The sequence below is a fragment of the Mauremys mutica genome, chromosome 2 (assembly GCF_020497125.1).
Source record: "Mauremys mutica isolate MM-2020 ecotype Southern chromosome 2, ASM2049712v1, whole genome shotgun sequence".
NCBI classification, from domain to species: Eukaryota; Metazoa; Chordata; order Testudines; family Geoemydidae; genus Mauremys; species Mauremys mutica.
In genome coordinates this window covers 207,597,025-207,614,322 of record NC_059073.1, presented here as the reverse complement: position 1 = coordinate 207,614,322, position 17,298 = coordinate 207,597,025, and the positions used below count along the sequence as shown (strand labels likewise).

Here is a 17,298-nt window from a genome sequence, read left to right as displayed (position 1 = left end):
TGGAAGGGACCTCAGAAGGTCATCTAGTACAACTCCCTGCTCAAAGCTGGATCAATCCCCAGACAGATTTTTGCCCCAGGTCCCTAAATGGTCCCCTCAAGGATTGAACTCACAACCCTGGTTTAGCAGGCCAGTGCTCAAACCACTGAGCTATCCTTCCCCCGGCTACTTTTCTGCCTCACAGGGAGTGTTTTTTAGGCACTTATATGCTACAATAGTGAGAGCTATAGAAAAGCCAATGAGTAAAGAAAATAAGAGGGGAAACCTGTGATGTGCCCTAGTCAGGCTGAGATGAAGAGGGACATCCGTATTCACAGGCTCCTCAAGCCAGCACTGTAGCACCGTCTTAGCACAGAACAGTTCTTCCTTCCCACCGTGCTGAAAGTGTAGGAAGTACATATCTGTGTAGAAGTCAAACCTGTCACTGCTAGTAGGGGGCCCCCAACGGGCTTGTTGCAGCTGCAAGCTGGGCAGCATAGTCTGGAACAGCCTAACAGTTGGATAGACTAATATTTATTGTACAAAAACATGCACTTTTTGGGGAAGCAACATGGGTCGCTAGCCTTAGTTTCCTGTCATACCCTTTGCTGACAGAAATGTTCTTCCTTTTTCAGAGGGCTACTCACACGTGTACCCCTTTGAATTCCACTCACTCACAGATGACTAGTTCCACTAGCAGGCACTGCATCTCCCTTGGTATTTGTGACGTGCTACAAAATAACACTGTTTTGGAGACTTAAAACCCATGCAAAAGGAAAGGCTACTGTAAAATGTTTGTTGGATGGGGTAGGGTATTTGGAATGCACTTCTGCCGCATGCTTTTGTTTATTGGCAGTCACATCAAAGGAGCCAATCACAGAAGACTCTGCTGTATGCCATCAGCAGCCTGTTTTTTCACAGTCCTATTGAACAAACGTAGCCGCCTGCAAAGCCAGCTTAGCACTTTATACAGGGAGTCCCAAGGCTGCCTGTTATAGCCTCAATAACACTGCCCCCAAATAAGAGGGGTTTGTTTGGTTAAATGTTAAGGTTTGTGAATAAATCTAGTACCTTGACAGCAGAAAGCCAAAACCGGTCCCTTAGGTTATGCTGCTGAAATCTGAAATAATACGTTAAAAAGGTAGAACAGGATTATTTTTCCATCTTTTGGTGGCATTCAGGCTCACCATCAGATTAAGTATCTTTGCAATTTTGACCTGCATGGGTTTGCTCAGAATACAGCATTCTCCACAAAGGCATAATATAATACTTTAAATATGCAGGCATCGTTTGTGAAGAGGATCATTTTATATACTAGTATTGATTTAATACAGCACCACCTTCAAGCTTTAAAGCATACTACAGAATCATAAACTGTATACATATAGCCATCATTTTACCCACCTCTTGAGTGGAATGTCACAGCTATTTTTTGATGGCACGAGCAACATTCCACACTGGGGATAGGACATGAAGAATAATGTGTCGGTTTAAAGCAATGGGGAATTTAGGAAAGCAATGATTGATGTTGGAAAATGGCCACATTTGAGGCCTTTACTCATGGGAAATGTACCATGGGACCTTCAGTGACCTGAAGTAAGCAGAAAGACCTTAGTGTTTGTGTCATTCAAAAGACAGCAGCATAGTGTTCCCTGCTATCAGGAGCATTGGCTTTTTTCTTACTTAGAGGGAAAAGTGCTATTCACAAACTGTGGAAACAGGCCAGAGTCTCAAAATTTGGATCTAGATCTGAGCTGTTCTAAAAGTACCCTTTATGGCAACTTTGTCCATTTTCAGATGCTCATCCACACCACTTGAAATTTCAGTAAATGACATATTTGTCACGGCATGACAGGAAGTCAGTGGTACTGATTTGGAGTCATCTTCAAACCTGTGTGAGAGGAAACAGTTTTGGAGGCATTTAGAGGCTCAGAGGCTTTGGTTTGGCCCATCTTGGAGTTAGTGATATGGCCACAAAATTTGGATTCAGATTCAAACTTTCTCAGAAATCAAGGATTTTTAGATCCACAGCTTTGCTCAACTCCATTTAGCTTATGAGAGCTGATGAGTTCACAGCCCAAGGAAATATAGTTGATGATACATTTCTTATTGATAAAACCTGTGACTGAAGCTTCTTGACCGTCATTTTCATATGTCAAGAAGAGGTAATCTGAAGTAGGGCTATCTACTGAACTAGCTTTGAAATGTTTGACGAAAAGTGAAGATGGTGTCACATTTCTACTCAACATCCAACATCCCCTAAATTTGGGAGGTCAGAGAGATTTCGAAAAACAATACGTCTCTATATATCCCATTGAAATAAATCGACAAGGTTGTATAATACTCATCTTTTTTGCTCCATATTTTGGACTTTTGCCAGGCCATGTAATAGCACCTAATAAAAACCTATCTCTCTTTCATTTTGAAAAGTGACTAAATGTGATATGGGCTGTTTTAGAGTACACACCTCAGTCAGTGCACAACCTCGTTTACTGATTTGAGAACGGTAGGACCACAGAACTGTTCTAAGATCTCCTTCAAAAGAGAGGTACAATCTGGCAGATAAAGAATGATTTTAAATTGATTGTAAATTATTTTGATTATGTTTGGGGATCGTAAGATGGAGACTTGCCATTATTTTACTACAGTAGTTTTCCAGGTCAAGTGAATTTAGATGGAGTCTCATCTTATGGGAACCTTTTCAGCGTATCTCTTATAGTGTATGTCTGTACAGCAGCTGGGGATGTGCTTCCCAGTGCACTTATGCTAGTGCACTAAAAATAGTGTAGCCGGGGTAGCCGGGCAGCTGTCTGAATACAAGCCCTCCTGGACCCTCTTTGGGTGGCTAGCCCAAGATGGCATCTGTGCTACACCAGCTACACTACTATTTTAGCATGTAGAGCTAGCGCAAGGCTGTATACCTGCACTGAGAAGCATGCTCCCAGCTGCAGTGTAGACTTACCCATACAGTACATGCACACAGGCAATCTACAGAAGACAAGCTTTGTGTGTAAGCCCCCTCCAGGGCACAATTTACAAATGTAACCCTTGATCTTTCAAAGTCTCTGTAATGAGCCATCACTCAAACACAGAGGTTCAGAGTAAAAGGCCGATATGAGATAATAGCTGCTGACTGCACCCGTGTAATTCAGTGCAAAGCCTGTAGGTTTACAGCATGCTTATTTTTCCTTTCTGACACAGTGGAAACCTAGAACACTCTGAATCGCTACATGACAACACTCTCACCCTGTCTGTGCCCCTGATGCATGAAGTGGTCTCATCTGTCACTGGGTAAGTGACCAATTATCAAATGACAAAAAATACAAATAAAATCCTAACAAGAACATGTGAATTTCATCCAACGGAAAATTACATTCTTCTCTTTGTTTATATGTGGCCAGAAAGCTGTTTTCTTCTAGACTTGTTTCCCAGACTTTGAAAACAGGACATCGTCATTCATTATCTGGGATGTATTTATTGGACCCCATCCTCTCCCAGCCAGTAATATTAGATATTTTAATCATTGATTTAAGTTGCTGTAATTCTGTGAATGTGATGGACCTTTAAAAAAAAAGGGAGTGGGGTGGGGAGAAAGGGGAAGACTAAATGAATCAAATCTCATTCCAGAGGATGTGTCTAAAGATATGGCTGAGAATTGACAGGCCAAAGGTTAGGGTCAAATGTTCTGGAATTCTCTGAATAATGGTGAGATCTAACTATTTGCCTTTCTGTTTAATTTCATAGTCAGAACTAGCTTGTGTTTATATTTTAACCCCCATTCTCCCTGGTATGAAAGGAGTTCGAATAAAAATAGAGAGATCCACATCACTATCGAGGCTGAAATACTTGTAATATACTGGACAACTGTGTCTCTGTAGATAAGTTCATGGAGGATAGGTCCATCAATGGCTATTAGCCAGGATGGGCAGGGATGGTGTCCCTAGCCTCTGTTTGCCAGAAGCTCAGAGTGGGCGAAAGGGGATGGATCACTTGATGATTTCCTGTTCTGTTCATTTCCTCGGGGGCACCTGGCACTGGCCACTGTCAGAAGACAGGATACTGTGCTTGATGGACCTTTGGTCTGACCCAGTATGGCTGTTCTTATGTCCCTCTCTACTGGCTGGACCTCATAAAGAGCTATAAACTTATGGGCCTGGTCCTTTAGCATTGCCATTTGAGGCTGAACCTTTTAGATCCAGAGATTCCAGGTTCAATCCCAGCAGGTGACCCAGGCAGTAACTGACTCAGAATTAGGTGATCCAGACTCCAACGAGGAATAATGACGTATGTTGAGCTAATGTGGTTTACATGTACTGCCCACTTGGGGAAGTACATCCTGAGCATCAGAGGTCTGCAGAACTTCAAGCCCCGTACTAGCCACCATTTGTAACAACCTCCTGAATGGATCCTTTGTGGTGACTGAATCCATGCAGGATGAGCTAAGGGCCATGGCACTACTATACCACTAGTAAAGGACAAAGACATATTTAGCCACTGTTACAAGTTGAGAAAATAGATACCTGTGCTTATTTGAATTCAATGTGTGAGTTAGCAGAGGATGTGGGTTTGACCATTTAGGCTTGTATTCCTGTCACACTACACAGGAATAAAGTCATATAACTCCCATTAGCGCACAGAGTTGTCATGCATGTGGAAGATGTGGGTGAGCCTACTCAGACAAAAGAAGAATGCCATCAAACCTCAACATAAATCTCAACTTCTTTTGAGGCGTGAAAAAGTCTGGATAATCTTTTTCATTCATTTTAATTTTTTAACATGTCTGCACTTACAGGCTCCAACCCAGATTTTGTGACAAAATACTACAAGAAAGACTGTCCCCATAGTATTTCTGTCCCTATGGGAAGCAGGACATGCTGGAAATTTTAAGAAAGAGCCTGTTCTCACCACGTTTCTGGCCCAGGTTTTGCAGACCCCCAGTAGTTCGGATGTGTGTTTATTTGACCTGATCCTCTGAACTTGTTAAGGTTTGCCCATGACTAACAAGTACAAAAATTTCCAAATACAGAAAAAACAACACTTAGCAGTACTGAAAAAAACCCTTGTATTTAAATAATGGAGTCAAATATGTCTGCATGGAAATCAGCCTACATTTAAACTTTAATCCAGTCAATCCCTTGCTCCTTGATGAAACTGATGATTCTCAAGCACAGAAAAGTTTAATCTATTATTCTAGAACTGCTGTATTCTCCCTGTTAGTGAACAAAGATTCTAAACATTCCAAAAAGTTTGACGCAATTTGGGCTTCTTTCCTTCTCTTCATAATATCTCATTTAAAAGACAACTATGGGGTTGTAATCTCAATTTTGCAGACCATGAGACTGAGGCATAAGAAAGATGTAGTGACTTGCCCATGGTCACACAGCAAGTCAGTGGCAGAGCTAGGAATAGAAGCCAAGACTCCTGAATGTCAGTCTCAAGCTCTCATCACAGTGTAAAACACAACACTGTTTTACCCGCAGGACTAAGAGTCACAGCACAAAATTCACAACCCAGGGAGGAGATGGGGCTAATCCTCCCAAAATGCCCTCCTAATTCTGGGATGTTCCAGGGGCAGAAAAGGCTCTCGGTGTAATTTAAGACAGCCCTGCTCAAGATAGTTAGGACCAAAGCAGACTGTGAAGAACTTCAAAAAGATCTCACAAAACTAAGGGCTAGTCTACACTTACCTGCCGGGTCGACGCGGTGAGTTCGACTTCTCGGAGTTCGAACTATCGTGTCTAATCTAGACGCGATAGTTTGAACTCCCCGCACACTCCGGTCGACTCCAGTACTCCACCACTGCAAACGGTGGTGGCGGAGTCGACCTTGGAGCCGCGGACTTCGATCCCGCGGCGTCTGGACGGGTAAGTAGTTCGAACTAGGGTACTTCGAGTTCAGCTACGCTATTCACGTAGCTGAACTTGCATACCCTAGTTCGACCCCCGCCCTTAGTGTAGACCTGCCCTAAGTGATTGGGCAACAAAATGGCAAATGAAATTTAATGTGGATAAATGTAAAATAATGCACATTGGAAAAAATAACCCCAACTATACATACAATATGATGGGGGCTAATTTAGCTACAATGAATCAGGAAAAAGATCTTGGAGTCATTGTGGATAGTTCTCTGAAGACATCCATGCAGTGTGTAAAGGCGGTCAAAAAAGCAAACAGGATGTTAGGAACCATTAAAAAGGGGATAGAGAATAAGACAGAGAATATATTATTGCCCTTATATAAATCATTTGTACGCCCACATCTTGAATACCACGTACAGATGTGGTCTCCTCATCTCAAAAAAGATATACTGGCATTAGAAAAGGTTCAGAGAAGGGCATCTAAAATGATTAGGGGTTTGGAACGGGTCCCATATGAGGAGAGATTAAAGAGGCTAGGACTTTTCAGCTTGGAAAAGAGGAGACTAAAGGGGGATATGATAGAGGTATATAAAGTCATGAGTGATGTGGAGAAAGTAGATAAGGAAAGGTTATTTACTTATTCCCATAATACAAGAACTAGGGGCCACCAAATGAAATTAATGGGCAGCAGGTTTAAAACAAATAAAAGGAAGTTCTTCTTCACACAGTGCACAGCCAACTTGTGGAACTCCTTGCCTGAGGAGGTTGTGAAGGCTAGGACTATAACAGCGTTTAAAAGAGAACTGGATAAATTCATGGAGGTCAAGTCCATTAATGGCTATTAGCCGGGATGGGTAAGGAATGATGTCCCTAGCCTCTGTTTGTCAGAGGGTGGAGATGGATGGCAGGTGAAAGATCACTTGATCATTACCTGTTAGGTTCACTCCCTGTGGGGCACCTGACATTGGACACTGTCGGTAGACAGGATACTGGGCTGAATGGACCTTTGGTCTGACCCAGTATGGCCGTTCTTATGTTCTTATGTTCTCAGAGCTCTGAGAGTCTGGAAAGAAAAATTTCAGTTCCCAACGTGAGAGGACCAGGGCATGGACAGGAAGTGTTGTCGTAGGCATGGGGAAGAAGGGACAGATTTTAGATATGATGTTAAAAATGTTTCACATTATGACTGGGAATGGCAGAAAAAAGACCCAGTTCAGGATCCATTAAAGTTGTATTTGTCTGACCTACTGCTGAGAATAAAACAAAGTATAGACAACAGGATGGGAAGGGCTCCCCTGACTCACCTCTCCTAACTCTTTGTACCAAGCTGTATGAACTCTGCACTGCACTTTCAATCCACAAATGTATCTCACACTGAAGAGAGATGGAGATGACTGAATTCATGTCTTAACCTTTCAGAACTGTCTCCCCGACTTCCTTTGTCTATGGAAGGTCTGTGGAAGCATCCAATTTTGTTCAGCTGGATAATTATGAATGTCTTTTTCAGCCTCTCAACTTCACTCTTCAGGTAAAGTTGATCCACCTTTACAGCTTCTTCTCTTGACAGCACATTTTTTTGTGGGGAGATTGGTGCACATTTCCTTATCTCAGAACAGTGTGTCATACATACGTTTTAGGATGCTGTATTCACAGTGGACTAAAATAGTCTCCAGGGATGGTGTTTTTCTTTATCTTCATATATTATTAAAAGATTTAGAAATAGGGCATCACAGTTTCATGGGCAGGGAGCTTCCATTGTTTGGTCTGGTCTTTTTTCCCCCCCTTTCATCACATGCAGAGTGAACAGTTCTGTTCGTTCAAGTGTCACATCTCAGATTCAGTCCCAAGATTCCAAAGGGAAGAGCCACTATTTTCAGTGGCATTACAGTTAAACAGAAGGATAGGCAGCATTCATTCATGAGGCCGAGCAAGTGCCCTCTCAAAAGAATCAAGGCTTGCTGCATGTAAATGTCAACACCACGGGGTACACAGTGCTCCCTACTACAGAATAGTGCAAAGAATGGGCCAGAACTGTGCAGCTTGTTTGTGTCTGTGTGGGATAGTGTGACCAGATGTCCCGATTTTATAGGCACAGTCTTGATATTTGGGGCTTTGTCTATTATCCCCCACCCCCCGATTTTTCACCCTTGCTAGCTGGTCACCCTAATGTGGGAGTTTAACAACAAAGGGTAGAGGTGAGAAGGGTTCATTTTAAATACGTCACACAGGATCTCAAAATTACCTGTGCACGTGTATGGGATCATCCTTTTCATGTGGATGACGTAGCTTCCTGGTGCAGTGTAACCTGTGGGATGCATGTTAAAACAAGATTTTTTGATGGGACCAAAAAGAACTCATCTCACTTTATCTTTACAAATCCTTTTTGACCACTAGATGGAAGTAGGGGATGACAAATCATACAGACATGGGAGGGTGGGGGATCATTTTATAGAATATTGTAAACAATAGCTTTTCATTTTCCCTTTTTTCCACTGTCCTCCTAGGCATGATGCCACTTAACTCATAATGGGTAACACATGTCTCCATCTAGGGGCAGGCTGTAGTCCAGAGCAGTTAAGCCCCTCCTGTCATGCACTGCCCATAGCTATTTATTAAAAAGGAGTAAAAGCTGGGTGTTCAAACTGGGATTTCAGGATGTAAAAGCTCTTGTGAACCAGACTTCTAGTGCCTGTGACTCTCAATTCATTCTTGAGGATTTGCAGTTTTTCCATAGTCATTTATTGGTTAGAAAACAGATAAAGACCAGATGTACTGATGTTTTGACTAGATGATTACGTTCAATAAAAGAAAATTATATAAAGTATAGGAATAGAATTTATACATTGATAATATATCCCTCCCTCCCTTCTGATCTCTCTCACGCAAACACAAGTTGCAATATAAGAGAGTTTTCATATAGAAATTGAAAATGATACTATAACAAGTCACAGATCTGCCCTCCAGTAAAATGGTAAACTTCGGACTCTGTGTGTGTGTGTGTGTGTGTGTGTGTGTGTGTGTGAGGGAGAGAGAGGGTAGGGTTTCGTAATGGGTAAAGCATGGTTTGTATCACAATTTGTTTAATTGTGTTTAATGATTTTCCCGCTATTTATTAAATTTCTCCAGATGGAGAAAAGTAACAATTTCTCAACAGAAAAAAGATGAATTGCTAAAAATTCATAAGGTTTGGGGCGATTTTTGTATGTGAAAATCTGCATTGAGTCAAATGTATTGTGTAATCCAAATACCTTTTATTCATGAACTGTTTTTCCTTATCATGGTGGGATTATCCATTTTTTAAATTTCTAATTTGTTACATTAGGCTCACATTTCATGCAGTATTTGTTCTGCTCCACTGTAGTTGGAGCCTCCTCTCCTTTCTTGTGCCTCAGGGCTTTTGTAAAGCCTTGGCATTCTACACCAGTCCCCTTTATCATTCATGCATTCCTCAAAATATATACAATGCCTCAAGAAAGAAGACTTGATATTTTAATATTTATAGTCCCTTGGACTCACAACAATGCTGGTGTGGATCACTATATATTTAGACAAAGAAATCTCAACATAGCTGAATGTTTTTAATTGGATTGTTTAATATTTTGATTATATAAACATTTATCTATGTGTATGTATTAGCGATGGTCAGAAAATGTTTTTTCCCTCCCCATGAAAAATGTAGACAACATATTTTAAAAACTGAATTTTTTCATGGATATCTTTGAGTTTTTTGGGGGGAGGAAAAAAGTTTTGTTTGTTATGCCTGAAACTTTTCAGTTTGGGGCTGGAAACTCTTTGGTTTTACAATGAAAAGTCAACATGTTTCCATGAAAAAACCTTGTTTTGTTGAAACCCCTCAAATCTTGAACTGAATTAAGGTTGCTCAAGTGCATTTCCTATCAACACAGTCAATAAACCCAGAATTCCAGTAGTCAAGTTCATCATTCCATTTTGGTTTGTGCTCGTTAAGAAAAACACACACAAAATATAATGCAATGGTTACCATAATGGAAAAGAACAACATTGGTAGGAAAAGCAATGCTCTTTTCATTCTTCTAGACAGCATTATTGAAGCATTCAAAATGTAATCATTGACCGGGTCTCCACATAATGGACAAAAGCCACATGTAATTTATGTTGGTAACTGGCTTTTTAATTACTTGCCATTGTACATCAATGCTGTTCACTGTATAGTGCACACTGTGGGTGAAAATACTAAATATCAAAAGAGCAAAAATTAAACTAACCCCTGCTGCAGTATCCCATGCTTTATATAACAGTTCTTAGCGAAGACTGAAAAAATTAGGGACATGAGTGAAATTTGGAAATATATCTGTAATCCATGTTCACTCTAAGTGTGTAATGTCAATGAAGAGAATTACAGTTCTGCAATAATTTTATATTCATGATCTTTAATATATGTACTTGTATTTATACATATTTTCACACTTCAAGGTTTACAACGCTGGACCAAGCACACTCCCCGAATCTTCTGTTGACATTTTGTTTCCTAACCGCCTCTCTGCCAGTGGGGCTGAAACTTTTCACATTCAGCAGATGATGGTGAGTACTTTTTGTACTTTTCCTCCAGTGGTGAAACGCCCAGTTTTTCTCACTTAAGTAAGATCAAACGCTAACTGTATTCTGATTTAAATAGTTTGCTCTCTAGTGGAGTCTGATATAAAGCCAATCCATATTCATTTACATCAGTTTTCTGTACAATCACCTTTAAATAGGAAACTTAAAACTGAATATAACATTTATATCATATTATACCTCATCATTAACACAAACAGGGTTTTTGACTGGTTGCTTACAAATGTTAGTAGCCTGATGATTAAAAAAAAATAAATCTGTGTCTGCCACCAAGAAAACCACCCCATGCCAGTGTTCTGACATAGGATTCACTTTTGGGTTTTTTTAAGTTTGGGTTAATATGTTAAACTATCATGTTTTGTATCGATGAGATGTTGAAAGGAAGAGTTGGCTAGGGAGCTGATTCACTCCTCCCCTGTACAAATTCATAGTAATTGGATGTGTGTGGGAAACTGTGCAGAAAAGGCACAACCCAACTCACAGGTAAGTCAGGAGGCTGCATGTGTGGCTGCTTTTCTAGCCTTTTGGCTGGAAAAGTAGCTGCAGCCATTGCACGACCCAAATGCAGGTGTTTGTGTCATTGGAACCATGCAAATGGATATCCAATGAGCTTTTCTTTCGCACATAACCAACATCCCTGTACATGCCAATCAGTTTGTGGCTGGTGCAAAGCAATAGCAGGTGGAAAAGCCCACCTTGCATTGCTGCTTTGCTTGTGCCCCTTCCCCAGGCTTTTTGCCTTGAAGAGTTTGGATATTTGTAGAAGAATCTAGAAACAGGGAGGGAAGAACCAGCATCATGTTACCTGCCAGAGTTGCTCAGATTGAGCCCATCCTCCAGCCCTTGCAGGATTTTTTACCTCCCAGGCCTTTTTAATGCTTTGTTCAGCCTAGTTTAAAATGCAGAAGACAGTCCAGACTCAGTGTCACATTGCTCACTCTGTGCAATGTGGCATTTGTCTTTTGGCATTTACAGGTTTATGCCCGTAAACTTTAATACTTGCTCCCCAAAGGACTGAGTTATGGGTGCCAGGGCAGATGGTAAAGTCATGAAAGCCTTTTAGAACAAAGTTCCAAACTTAGGCTTAATCCTGAGAGGTGCTGAGGTCATGCAATTCTCATAGACCTCCTGGATTCTTACGATTAGGCTCCGTGATGTGTTGGAAATGTAGGCACTTGTTTAACACTAACACTCACTTTGCCCAGCTGTCTAGCAATGTCCGCTTGTGGGATTGTGGGGCATGTTTTCACTGATACTGCTATTCTCTATATATCTTTCTAAGAAGATTATGGTATATGGCCCCCATGTAGTATTTGAGCTTCTCATAAGCGTTAATGAATTTATTCTCACAAACTCTCGGGGAGGTAGGGAAGTGTTTTACAGATGAGGCGTTGAAGCACAGAGAGATTAAGTGATTTGCCTGATGTCACACAGGAAGTGTGTGTCAGAGCTGGGCATTGAATCTGTCTCCTAAGTCTGTGTCCAGTGCCTTAAGCACAAGACCACCCTACCTCCTTGCCGAGGTTTTATTGACTGAAAAGGGAAAATTAAGCCATTGAACTTTTGAGGCATCATAGTGCAGAACAAACACCCTTTTAAAAAACAAATTATATCCAAAAACAGCAGACTGGAATGAACTCTGGAAAATGGGTCAAAAGTAGCTGTTTTGCAAAAAGACTTTTGTAAACACATTTACTAACGATTCCGATGTTTCTGATCAGTCTGTACTTCTGGTAGCACAAACATCAGCTGATGCAGTTGTGCCGAGGAATAGTGTCCCTTTCAGAGCAATGCATAGCAAAGTTATTCTTTTGCTTTCACATTCTTAGAAGTCAACATGATCAGATCTTTCAAAATGGATAGAGTTGTGATTATTAATAAGAATGTTTATAAAGTTGCGTAAACAATGTGAATAATCGGTGGTGAATTGCCAGGATTTACTCTTAAAATTCATTACATTGGCATCTTAAGTTTTGATGGCAGAACAAATTTTTCTGAAAGCCATTTAATACTTGTGCCTGCCTGTCAAAGTTGATTTGATCCATTTACTGTAAACTACAGCATTGCAGTTTATGGATGCAAGCACATAGAGTAACTATGATGCACATTTGTGTTCAGTATGCATATAGAGTACAGCGTAATCTATATTGTGCTATGAGCCAATCGTTCTATATTGTGTGGATTGGGTTCTTGTTCCATAATTCAGTCACAAAAATAATACGAAGAGAGTTGGATACAGCCCATTAGAACTGTCTGTGTCTACTGGAGGCATTTGTAGACAAGATTATCTCACTCCCTTTAAAACAGATAGCATGTTTCTCCTGTCTGTTGCTCTGAGCTTTTTGCTTTATTGCAGAAACTCTTCTAAAAGATTTTATTTCCCAACAATGCAGTAATGATCTCAGATACCAAAGGCTAGAATGCTCACTGCAGCTCTCTGCCTTTTACTTCCCAAATCACCCAAATAACACTACTTGTTTGTCCTTGACCCCCTCCATTGTCCTCTTTTCCCCACCCACCCAGCAAGGAAGTGCTGGTAAGTGCTTCCTTCCTCATCAGCGGGTTAATTACAGTTTGGAGAAGCAAATACAGCAATAAGCAGAGGGGAAGGAGAGGAGCCTGCATTACATACTGTTCCTGTGTTTCTTGAAGAGGCAGTTCGGTTGGTCGTCATAACTAGTCTGTCCATTTTAGAGATGTTAATTTCCCCACACCAGACTGTGCTAAATATATCCTGATTTCCAGTTACCATAACAAAAGGTTGTCCAAAGGTCATAAGCCAAGTCTTCCGCACAGAGAATAAGCATTTGTGCAGAAGTCAAATGTTTGTTAGGAAACTGTGTCTACTCTCACATGTGGTCACAAAGCCAGAGGATTATTGCTGATAGAACAAATAGACTTTTGTATAGTTTGTTTGAGACTACTATATAATCCCAGACAGAGATGCACTATTGGGTTGCAGGAGAATTCATCTTAGGCAAACATTTATGCAGCTTATATTGCATTGCCTGACTGCACAAAAAGACTAAGATGAATACAATAAGACAATTCCAGAGTCTGACTGTCTTTAGGAAATTCTGAAAAACCTTCCTCTTCCAAAAGGCTTTTCCACCACTAGAATGGAACTCACAATATTCCTACTCCTAAACCCCCAATCAATCAGCCTGAAATAAATCAACCTAAACAATAAAGCCAAAACCAACATTAGAATTGTACTAAAAGTAAAATATCAAAGCCTTGAATTCTAACTGAGCAGAGTTTTTACCCCAAAAAGGGAGACACGCCAAGGATTCCCATGAAGTCCATTTGGGACATTACTCTTGCTATTGACTTTATGTGGAAGGTGCTCAGATACTACAGTGATGGATGGTAGTATCAAACCCTAAGGTAGATAAATAGAAAGCATTTAATAATACTTTGTACTTATGTAGCACCTGGCTTTCAAAGATCTCAAAATAACTTACAAACATTGTGTCTCAACTCCCCTGCAAGAGTGCGTATGTATCATACAGGTGGCTACACACAGCTAGAGAATAGCTTGTCCCAAATCATGCAGATTAGGGTTAGAGTTAACAGAACTCTGGAATTTTGCCTCCCAGGCCCCAGCTATAGCCACTAGCATACATACTTTCCTACAAAAGAAAACATTGCTTAATAAACTTGTGGCTTTTGGTTTTAAACTGAAGTAATAAAGAGCTTCCAACAAATTTGTAGGAGTGGAATAGAGAGCTAGTTTGACTTGTCAACCAACAAGCCTTCATCTGTATGGATGGTCACATGGGTGTCTGTACCAAATTAACCATGGGATTTCCTGAAGCGATTGTTAAATTAACAGTTGTGGATTACTCTGATCAGGCGGCTCTATGGAGCTGGATCACGTTGCTCGTTTCATATTTATTTTATTTTTAGGAAAAGTATGTATGCTTGTGAAAGTCAAGAGACTAACAGTTGGAAAATGAGTTTGTCTGTTTAAACTGGAAGCCAAATCTGGTGCAGGCAGAACCTTCATCCAGAGGGGCCATGCTTTGTAGGATTGCCAGATTTTTCAGTCTCCATTCAAGCGAGTCCTAGAATCAAAGCAGAATTGTTTTAAACTGGAGTGAGCTGTATGCATGTTTTTGGATTTCTGGGAAGATCTAAGTGTTATGAGCAACATGCAGGCCAACAAAATCATGTACTTAAAGAGCCTGTTTGGTTGGACTAAAATTTTGACTATGAAAAGTACTATTATTGTTATTACTCAGATTGAGGCCTAGCATATAGTAAGAGACAGTCCCTGCCCAAAGAGCTTGTAATCTAAATAGACAAGACAAAGGGTGAGAAAAAGAAATTCCTATGATCCCCAGTATACAAATAAGGAACTGAGATACAGAGAGATTAAATGATTTACCCAAATGAACTGAACCCAGATCTCCTGAGTCCTGGTCCAGCGGTTTAACTGCAAGATTGTTCTTCCTCTCGAGTTCCTTATTCCTTTCTGATATGCAGTTCCCTTTGCCCTTCAACAGGAACAGATAAAAAGCCCGTACTGATTAAAAGAACAACAGGCAAAATTACAAAAAATCTTTGAGGGGTTTCCCCATGGTTGCAACTTCATTTCACAGAAGTTTTTGGTGTTCTGTGATTAGGTGAAATCTGTATCATACCATTAGAAGAAAATGGATGTATTTAGGGTAAAAAAAATAGAACAAATTTACTGGGGAAGAAATTAATAAATATTGTATTCCAAGATAGCATATTAATTTAGCAACAAAAATGTTCATTTCAGCATTACTCTCCTCATGGGAAGAGTGAAACACAAAAACTCAAGTGGAATAAATCCCAAGGTCACAGGTCTTTGCTGGTTGATGCCAGGTTACTTTTTAAAATCCCTTTTTGTACAGTGTATTGCTTGCTTCCTTGCATTCGTCAAGGCATAAGTCAGGCAAGGCCCAGAACACTCAAAAGGGAGGAGTTAAATGTATTCACTCATCCCATGAAGAGTCCCAAGCAGGTTCAGACTTTTCTTCATTTACCCTGTGAAAAGAAATTTTAGAATTCTAGAAACTTAAACATAGTCCTGGTTTCTGATGTTGATCTTGGACTTGCTCCCATTCTGTGTCAAGGATCTAAGGTTTGGCAACCTCACTGCAGATGTTCAAAATCTCAAGTGATTGGAGAATATTAGAGCATCTTAACTTAAAGTGGCTGTGCATATCTGAATGCTGTATTAGGAATATGAATAGACTGTTAGGATATGTTACTGGACACGGCACCTAGATAGAGTAACAGAACTCTCTCATTTGATCCCCATGCAGAAAATCTCTTGTTTGTTGGCAGCCAATTGAAGATTTGTTTAGTTTCTTTTCTTTAAAATTTCAAGACTTGGCTCTGACTATATGCACACAGCAAGAGAATGCCAGGACATAAATGTCACTGATAATACTCTGGGTAGCTCATTGTCATCATGGCAGCTATTTACTCTGAAGCTACTGGCCACCATTGAGATGAGATTTGTATATGGAAATTCCAGATTTACACCAAGGATTAATTTGGTCCATCGTGCTGATCATCTCTTCCGCAGCTAGCTTATTGCAATGAATGCTGCACATGCACACATATTTGTCCTTCCTCTCTGGTTCCTCGAAATCACAGGGGTCTGTGTCCATAATGGAAGAGGTGATTCACTCAAGGGAGTATATTGCACAATAGTTTGTTGACCCTCTTGCCTACTTCAATTTAATTTAATGTTTTTGGAGACAGAAGGCAGTTGGAAATCTTTTCCTTTCTGGAGCCACCCCACATCATCTTTTGAATCTCCCTTTGCCTCGGTACCCTTTAATCTAGTAGAGGAGTAAAGCATGCCTGCCCTGTATACCCTGTTCTAGACCAGCCAGGAGGGGTTCTGTGAGTGTATGCTGCTTTTAAAGTCATCCCACAAGACAGGCATATTATGTCTTCCTCTGAGCCTGGCCCTTATGTGCTAGGGAGGAGGATCCCAAAGATAACTCTTAAAGATCTCCCAGGAGTGTGTTCCTACCATCAGCATGAGGAGCAGAAGCATGTGTCAGTATTGAAACAGGTTCTCTCAGGGTATTTGGGTGGCCCAGATGAGGTCTACTTCTCTGGTGGAGTGTCCTTGTTTGGTGAAGGCAGTTTTAAGTGTGCTAAAATGTGTATTCTGAACTTTCTCCTTGGAGCATATTTTGTGATATCTGAGTGCCTGGATGTAGATAACAGATTTCTTGGAGTGTTTGGGGTGATTACTGGATCTCTGAAGGTAGATGTGGTGATTCATGGGTTTCTTGCAGATAGTTGTCTGTAAGGTTCCATTGTGAAGCTGATCGTGGTGTCTAGGAAGTTGATGCTGGTGTGGGAGAGTTGTAAAGAGAATTTGATGGATGGGTGGTGGTTGTTGAAATAGTGGTGGAAATCTATGAGGGAGTTTAGGTAGTCTGTTCATAGGATGAAAATATCATTGATTTAACTCAGAACTATCTCTGGTTTCATGGTGCATTTGTCCATAAATATTTTTTGACATTTTGGTTTACTGGGAGAATCTGAATAGTAGTTTACCAGCATACAATGTTGGTCAGATTTGCATGTACAATGTTTGATGCAGAAAACAACTCTTGCATACAGTGCTCGGTAGTGCTTTCCATAGAGAGTGGAGATGGATGTTTGCTTTAAAAAGTTCTCCATGACTATTAGTTTTAATTTTTAAATGAAATCCCTTTGAACGTGTTTCCTACCCTTGTTGTTCATTTTGTCCAAACATGCTAGTGAATGAGATTGCTGACAGAATATTCGTGGAGGCAGCACATTTTAGGTGAATATTGGCTAAAGAATTTTTTTGTGGAAAATACATTTTGAATTTATAAATATAAGTA

The 17,298-nt window shown here is 40.5% G+C and overlaps 1 protein-coding gene across 1 annotated transcript in view; it reads left to right on the top strand.

Moving 5' to 3' along the window:
- The window catches only part of ITGA9 (integrin subunit alpha 9), a 293,310-nt gene that overhangs the window by 220,109 nt on the left and 55,903 nt on the right, over nt 1-17,298 (top strand). Inside the window, exons 21-23 of the mRNA XM_045007714.1 lie at nt 3,181-3,270; nt 7,256-7,364; nt 10,289-10,396. Coding sequence (XP_044863649.1) covers nt 3,181-3,270; nt 7,256-7,364; nt 10,289-10,396 — 307 coding nt within the window. The remainder of the gene's footprint in view (nt 1-3,180; nt 3,271-7,255; nt 7,365-10,288; nt 10,397-17,298) is intronic.